Below are 8,119 nucleotides of genomic sequence, written 5' to 3' on the forward strand. Positions count from 1 at the left end.
TTGATGTTCATTTATGGTTGAAGACAGTTTAGAATAGTAGCATCGGGAAGGAAATATCATTTCCCCATTGCATTTCCTATCATAAAAAAAAACACTTGTGAAAAATCCACATCAGAGAAGGAGATCAATTTACTTTTTCTTTTCATTAATATTTTAAAATAAGGGAAAATACCCAACTGAGACCGAGATGTGATTTAGAGGCTACATTACATCCCATAAAACCTCAATGAATGGAGGCTGGCATTCTTAATACTGATTGTCCTGTAATAATTTCCCAAAGTTTTAGTTTTTACCAGAGTCTTTTTCAGACAAATACATTACCCAAAGAATAGTGATAAGAAACACTTTAAACACTATTAACACTGTTCACATTATTATATAAATTTACAGATGTTTTTGAATGCATCACTAGTTTTTAAAAATGATTACCCTAGGAGTATTTTATTTTTATCATCACATTTCAACACGTCTTCCTGTCTGTGTGTATATTCTTTGAAGCAACAACAAGAGAACATTCAATTTATAAACAAAACCTTGACGGCTCTATTTTGACACACAAAAGGACAACAACCACACAAACCTGTCTGTTCACTCACTGCCATTCCAAACGTGCAGTGAATGATGTTTAAACTCCAGAGGACAACAGTCCATCTCAGCGAGCACAACATGGCTCCGACACTAGAACGTAGTCCACTTGAAAACCTGGATGCAAACAGAATACACATATATTCTTATTTCACAATTCAGTTAAATACAATCTTAAGGTTTGATAAAAACTGAAAGAGGCAGATTCCAGAAAAACTAATCTTATTCAAGTCATATTCTGCATGCAACTATCAGCAGAGGTACACAAAACTGTTAAACTTACAAAAGTTATGTTTTTCCGTTGAATTAAAGTGATGAATTGTATTTATATCCGCTGTTTAGTATAATTGAAGCAAACTTAATTAGTACAATTTGATGTAAGTTCTTGAAGTAAAGTTGCAAACATACTTGCAAGTATTCTACTCATTTCAATTAGAAAACCTTATTCTGCTGCGTACAAACAGCAACGTTGGCCACAGTTGGATTCATCCAGCTACAGCACTATAAAAAACCAAAGTTTGTTTGATTGCTAAACAAACTAAGATGAATACAATTAAAACAGTTTCACTCCTTTATCTCACACTCTGTCTGCTAATCTTATCTTTTCATTTTAGCAACTTAAACTTAAGTGCAACTTAACTGTAAATCAACCCTGAATTGAATCTTTTACAGCCCCGCTCTCCAACCCACTCAGGGGTCCCTGAAAGCCTCCTAATGTATTTATGTCAAGTTACTCCACATGGAGAATGCACTTGTGAGTTCTTCATTCATTAGCTTCATGAACACCTGCCGTACAGTGATGAATGGAGATGTCTATACGGCAGCTAAATCATTATACTCTAACCTCTGTTTATGTTAAGATTTCAATTGATAGCCGGCGAGCCGAGCTGCCTCTCGTTCTCCGCAGACAGTTTATAATTCATTAGGGTCTCGACGCCACAAATTGGCGGTGGAATTGTGCCGATACACTCCATCGAAGATAAAGACAACACAATGGGCTGGTGTTGCTGTGTCTGGTGTTTATCTAAATTCATTAACTCGGCAGGTTTAAGTGGTCGTCATTCATCATTACTCCTGATTAAGTTTACAGCATGTGTCCCAGGGTATCTCCAGAGGAGGTTTATTTACAATACTCGAGTATACTGGGATGTTTGTTGCTAGGCCTGTTCTTAGGTCTCTCGCGACAAAGCCTTGATCTTTGTCACTGGGTTGCTCCATTAACAGGCTGTTGGGTTTGATGTGGGAGCTGTCAGCGGTGCGTCTCGATCAAGGACGTCACGCGGAAGGGATCAAACCTGGAAACCTCCAGTTACAAGTGGGACTCTTACAACCACATGACTTCGCTGCCAAACCAACATCTCCGGCATTAATGTCGCGCCATTGCAAAGAAGGCGAGGCAATCTGTTCTGAAGTACAATCAATAAAGTACACTGAGACTACTCACTGTCTAGACATTGTGAGTAATTTCTGGATTACTCTGCATCCAATTTCACGCGGCTTTATTTCAAGGACCTTCAAGAAGAAGAAGAAGAAGAAGAAGAAGATATAGAAGATGAAGAAAAGGAAGAAGAAGCTCCATATAACCCTACACCCTGCTTCATAAAGTGGCACTTTATATGCAAACACGCGAATATGTTCAAATCAATTTGTGTGGGTGATTATTCTCTTCTAACAACACACTTAATTCCTTGTTCGTTAAGCGTATATTAAATGCGGCGCAGGCAATTCATTAAAGTCATAATGTAACCTGCTTTTCTCAGTGTGCAATCCCCTTAAGCCTCCCTTCCTGTTTCACACTCATCCATTTCCACCGAGGAACAAACCGCCACGGAAGACAGAGCTGAGCACTGAACTTGACCTCCAACGACCACAATAGCCGCCACAACACATTCAGTTAATTTATATGCCCAGTGTCACATAAGTGTGACCAACAGTATTTTTAGCCTCGGTCTTTAACAGCCACCTTCTTATCCAAATTAATTTCGCCCCAAATGATTAATTCCCATCCACTCTTCCCGAGCACTTGTGCCTTCTCCCTCTGCCGGATCACAAAGTTGGGCGTGCGGGCCCTACAGTAAGCCGTCATGGCGCATGGAGATGAAGTGACCACGCCACTTACAACTGCAGCCATGCATGGGCCGCAGACGAGTAGCAACTACAGAGGTATCACGTTCCCTGTCTGTGTGAAGGCGCACGGCATTCCCACAGTTTCTGCAAATGCACGCAGCACAAGGCGGCTCCCTCACCTCTAGCCCTGCAGTCACAGGCACTCCACAATCTTTACATGACTGACCCTTGTTGTTGAGGATTCTGTGCAGGAGTTAAATGTGGTGCTTTGAAACCCACACGTTATTGTACCTCATCCACTTGAAGCGAGCAATGCTGCTGCACCATCTGCTGTAAATCGGAATCGATTTCATTCCTGTGGGTGTGGATTTTTAGGCTTTGGTCACACACACACACACACACACACACACACACACACACACACACACACACACACACACACACACACACAACTCCCATTCATTGTGTACAGGCAAACCAAAACCTTATCTTAACTTAATTAATGTCTAATTGAAACCTTAATCTAACCACAATTCGCATCTTAACACAAACCTTCACTACGACCAATCCATTCCTAACTCTAACTTTAACCTAACTTAACCATAATCTACATCTTACCCCTAAGATTTAGGACTTCAGAAATTACATTGTGCCTCATTGGGACCAGGCTTATAGGACTTCATAGGACGTTACATGGATTTGCATTGTTTTCCATGAGACAAATCTTAACCTATCCTTAAATATGTATTCACCTTAAAACGCCATGATTTACTTGTCTTTAATGAGAATGATTTAGGTCCCCATAACAAGACTAATATCTGGAGCAAGCACACAAACACACACACACACACACACACACACACACACACACACACAAACTCTCACACACGCACACACACACACACACACACACACACACACACACACAAACACTCACACACACTACCGTCTCTCCATCATTTACTCAGCCACTTTCAGTAACTGGTAATAACTTCACTGTAACTCTTTGCGATATTCAAAGCAGCGTGTTGCTCTGCGCCACCGCTGATTGGCTGGATGATTTTTTTTTTTTAGTATTATTAATTACGGCACACGTAGATCGGATCATATTCCTGCAGTATCCGCCACATTTCGGACTTTGCTGTTAACAAGTGACATAACGGCGCCTGTTTACGGTCGCGGTGCGCTCACAAATCCCCAATCCCCTTCCCACTTTACGCACAAGTTATAGAGATATCAAGCCATGCGTAAACATCCAAAGTCCCGCGTGCCAAGCGACAGAATACGCACAGTGGGTCCGTTTCAAATTGATTTTCAGCATGTTAACGCGCTTGCCTTTGCATTGTGAAGCGATCTCTAATCCTGCTGAGGCATTCGTGCGGGATGAGTACTTACAGTTGCGGGGCAAAGTTTCCTCTCTATGGCAAAAACGCACCAAACGCGGAGAAAGACGCATAATCCATGTGTGATTCCAATCAGTCCGATTCCGGATTCCAGGACTTGGAAATAAAAGTCACAGTGGGATCGCCCGCTGGATCTCGGTCCTTATTAGTTGCACCGAGTGGCCCTCCCACTCTGTCATTATTTCTGAGATGCACCGGCTGAGACTTGAGCAAACAAGAGGAGCGCGCACTGAAAGCTTTCACATCAGGGGGGAAATAAATGCCCATCGGGGAGTCCAAACAAAACCTCTCCCATTCAGCAGAGCCAGGTGCGGGAATTACACTGTTTGATGCTTTATCATCTTATCAAGTTGTCTGAATAGGATTTGTTGTCCCTTTAAGGTGGATTAATGTGCATTACTGGCAATGAGATCTGTCAGGTCAAAGTGAGTGTATGAGAACAATACCAACACCTGTCTATTCATCACATGATGCCCCACAGCACATTGTGTTTGCTGAATTGGGGATCCAGCATGATAGAGTGACAGCTCTCAGCTGCAAAGCCAGGCCCAGTGTTACAGCAACATGCTCCATGCTCATACTATTTTAGTCAGAACACGCAAATGCCATGTGGCAATACTATCCTGCCGTACGGGAAGGCAACTACTTCAACATTCCCTCCACTGTGGAAGTGTCAGGCTGAGTTTCTGATGCAGCTTCAACAGCCTTATCAGTGTCCTCTCTCCCAGCCTATCAATTCTCCTCTGTACCCAAAGCCCAGGTTGAAAATGGGTCTGTCAGTGTTTCCACAGTACATCCACACTGTTTTATTACTGAGAACCACATGAAGGTTAAAGCAGAGCAGGAGTCGCTGCACTTTTGTTGAAACAGCACACCAACAGTTGAAGACACCCGGTCAGTAAGAAACAGGTGTTCAGACTCCACACACTACTGTTTGGACAGATGATGTCCATGCACCCTCCCATTTCACACAGGACACACACACACACACACACACACACACACACACACACACAAAGATGTCTTCTTTACCAAACTGTGATGGCAAAAAAAAAGACACAAAGAGGAAACAGTTTAAAGAACAACTGGTGATTGGAATGAAGCAGGTGGCTTTAGGCTGTTTCTATTGAATGCAGAATATAAGCATTTTACATACGAGTGGTTAATGTTTCTTCAGGACTTTATATGTGTGTATGTATATATATAAATATATATATGTATTTATGTAAAACTTGAGACATTTAATTTAGATCTCCCTCATAGGGGAATTACATTTTTGGTAGCTGCATTATTCTTTTTTTTGCTGAGTGCAGAAAAGCATAGGAAAATGACATTTCTGTAAATGAATAGAATTTTCCGTTGGCAATAATTCCACATTTTTATATAAATATAGATGTTTACACTAGATTTGTAGAATATAGTCTGCCTGTAGGGGTGGTGGGGGTGATGAGTGTTTTAATTCAAATATAGAAACTCCAATTTTGACTTTCCTGTCTCTCTGCTGCGATGTACCATTGTAATGTAAATTCAACCCGAGCTGATGTGTTTATCCCCTCTCAGTCTGATAGTCTGTATCACATCCACTGTTCTCTGGAGAATTGTGTAGCCCTCAGTGTTGGCTCTCCTTTTACTCGCAAGAAAAAACTTTTATTACCACTAACGGGTTGATAACACAGATTTTTGGCAGTTAAAGGAACAAGTTCTCTGATTAAACAAAATAACCCCCTCTCAATCAGATGTATTAACATTGAATAAAGTAATTCAAGTTAAATCAGACATGCTGAGAGGGAACACCAGCTCCTCTTCAAGATATCATCTACTAAACCCACAACAGTGGAGCTATTTCTTCTATTCAAAATACATAAGAAAATCTCCTTACCTCTATTGTGTAGGGCTTGCAGAAGAAGTCTCAGTGATGGATAACTTCAAATCATCAATTTTAAAAGTATCTGAAAGGTTCAGGGCCACGAAAAAAATGTGGGGATTTTGTGATTTGGGTTGCGCACTCTTTAAGATTGGGGCAAAACTGGGGCCAAGGTGAAATAATGATAATTGCCTTTGCCTCTTCATGGACCGTGATGCAACTACATCATGTAAGATTTAACAGTCACATCGTACATGTCCATAAAGAGTTCAAATCAGAGCATTTAAGGTCAGTGCTAGAAGATTTATTCCTGCCTTTTACTAGCGTATGCTGATATCGTGTATCACAATGCAAAAATGCATGTGTCACTTCCAGGTCTAACTTGACGCAGACACACTTTTGATTAAATGGTGCAAATTCCATTACTGAATTGAAACAAAACCCTTTTTGATTTTGCGAAAGTAACCATTTTGACTTTTACAAATTTAGACAAAGCTTTTTGTGGACTGCATCCTGAGATACAGTTACTGCATCACCTAAACCTGTGTGCTTCTGCTGTCACTAAAAAGACAGAGTGTGTGTCAGTGTAAAACAGGTGACAAATGCAACCCACCAATTGCTGCTTCAAGGTAAAAGTTTCCAAGCTCACCGGAGTGACATTTCATAAGCACCAAGGTCCCCACCGCTGACAGGCGGCTTTAAAATATCCTTGAGATTATTGTTGTGTGAGAAGTATTCTGTGAACATTTTTATCCAAGCGAGAACATCTCTCGGAGCAAAATGTCCCTTGCACAGCATGAATCAAAGGTTAACAACACTCAATCTGTTTTTTCCCCAGTAATGTGCACATGTAGTGTCGATGGCGTCATCGGTTATTTGAAAGTGTGGATTCCTGAATGGGGTTTATAATTGTTCTTCCTAGAAATAATAACATTCTTATTGTAAGAATGAGCTCAATAACTTTTGATAAAAGTCAAACATGTAGGTGCAGTCGGAAATTCTGACACCATATTTCCATATATTCTAATGGAGAAATGGCCTCAGACTTTTAGACTCTGTATCCTCCTACATTATCTTCTTTTGGACAGTGTTGTGGGCAGCTATGCTGTAGCTTAGTCTCTGCTCCCTGGGTGAGGACAAACTGTGGGTTTCAGAAACCAGACGTGAATGAAAGAGTGAAATATGTTATCTTCGATTAATGATGCTTTCAAAAGCCTCAAGGAGCGTAGGAGGTTCAAATCAAATGTATTCACAGTGTGGTCTGTGGATGATCCAACCATGACCATGTTTACACATTTCCTTGCAAAGTGAAATGCTTGGTGTTTGAGTGTCTTTGGACTAAGTGAGCCTGGCCATCGCTTTGACCTGTGATATTTTTTTGATGATTCTGTCATAACTCTCTTAACTGTGCATTATTCACTGTTCTATATTCATCTCTCTGTGCAATATGAATGTTTCATGTGCAGTCCATTCACCGAACATGTTCTGAACTGCACACATTTTTCCTGTCTTTATATTGCATATATTAGTCGTATTCAATTTAATATTTTTCTGAATTTTTCTATTCCTTGCATGTATTGCATGTTACTCATTACTTACTGATGCTTATTTTGACTTTTGCTTCTGTAATCCTGCAAATTTGTCATTATGAGCTAATAAAGGATCATCTTATCCCATATGGTGTAACAAAGTTGGATATTTGATTGATACAAAACTAAAGAAGGCAACGTTTCCAATATGTACAAGTAAGGATGTGAGCTGTTTTGTTTCTCTGAATAAACTAAAGCAGCGATCAGGAATGAATTAATTTAAAACTTGTAGAGCAGATTTCCCAAAATTTTCTCAAATGGGAGATTTACACCTCAAGATATTTGTTGCTTTTCTGGGGAATTGGCATATGAGATATCTCTTTCATGGCATTTCGGCTTTCATAGACAGTTCAGTGAAAAGTCAGATAACAGGGGACACGGGGGGTGTGGCAGGCAACAGATGGTCATGCTGATCCTGACCCAAAGACATCACATTTACATGTTTGGCACCCTCGTGACACAACAAGAATAGAATTCCAAGACATAATGGCAGAAATTTATCTTGCATAGATGTTTTTACACTGGTGATTTTTGATCAGTGCATTTAAGCATCTATGGTTTGTTTTGCTTTTCATGATCTAATTTGATCTAACAGAAGTTGCAGAGACAAA

The 8,119-nt window shown here is 40.4% G+C and overlaps 1 protein-coding gene across 1 annotated transcript in view; it reads right to left on the reverse strand.

Moving 5' to 3' along the window:
- Positions 1-4,196, reverse strand: part of LOC128453809 (collagen alpha-1(XIX) chain) — a 97,782-nt gene extending 93,586 nt beyond the window's left edge. The window contains exons 1-2 of the mRNA XM_053436898.1: positions 4,048-4,196; positions 581-702 (exon numbers count right to left, since the gene is read on the reverse strand). Of these exons, the coding sequence (XP_053292873.1) occupies positions 581-668 (88 nt within the window). The 5' untranslated portion in view covers positions 669-702; positions 4,048-4,196. The remainder of the gene's footprint in view (positions 1-580; positions 703-4,047) is intronic.
- Positions 4,197-8,119: the final 3,923 nt, after the last annotated feature.

Source organism: Pleuronectes platessa, chromosome 12 (assembly GCF_947347685.1).
Source record: "Pleuronectes platessa chromosome 12, fPlePla1.1, whole genome shotgun sequence".
In the NCBI taxonomy this organism is placed as follows: domain Eukaryota; kingdom Metazoa; phylum Chordata; class Actinopteri; order Pleuronectiformes; family Pleuronectidae; genus Pleuronectes; species Pleuronectes platessa.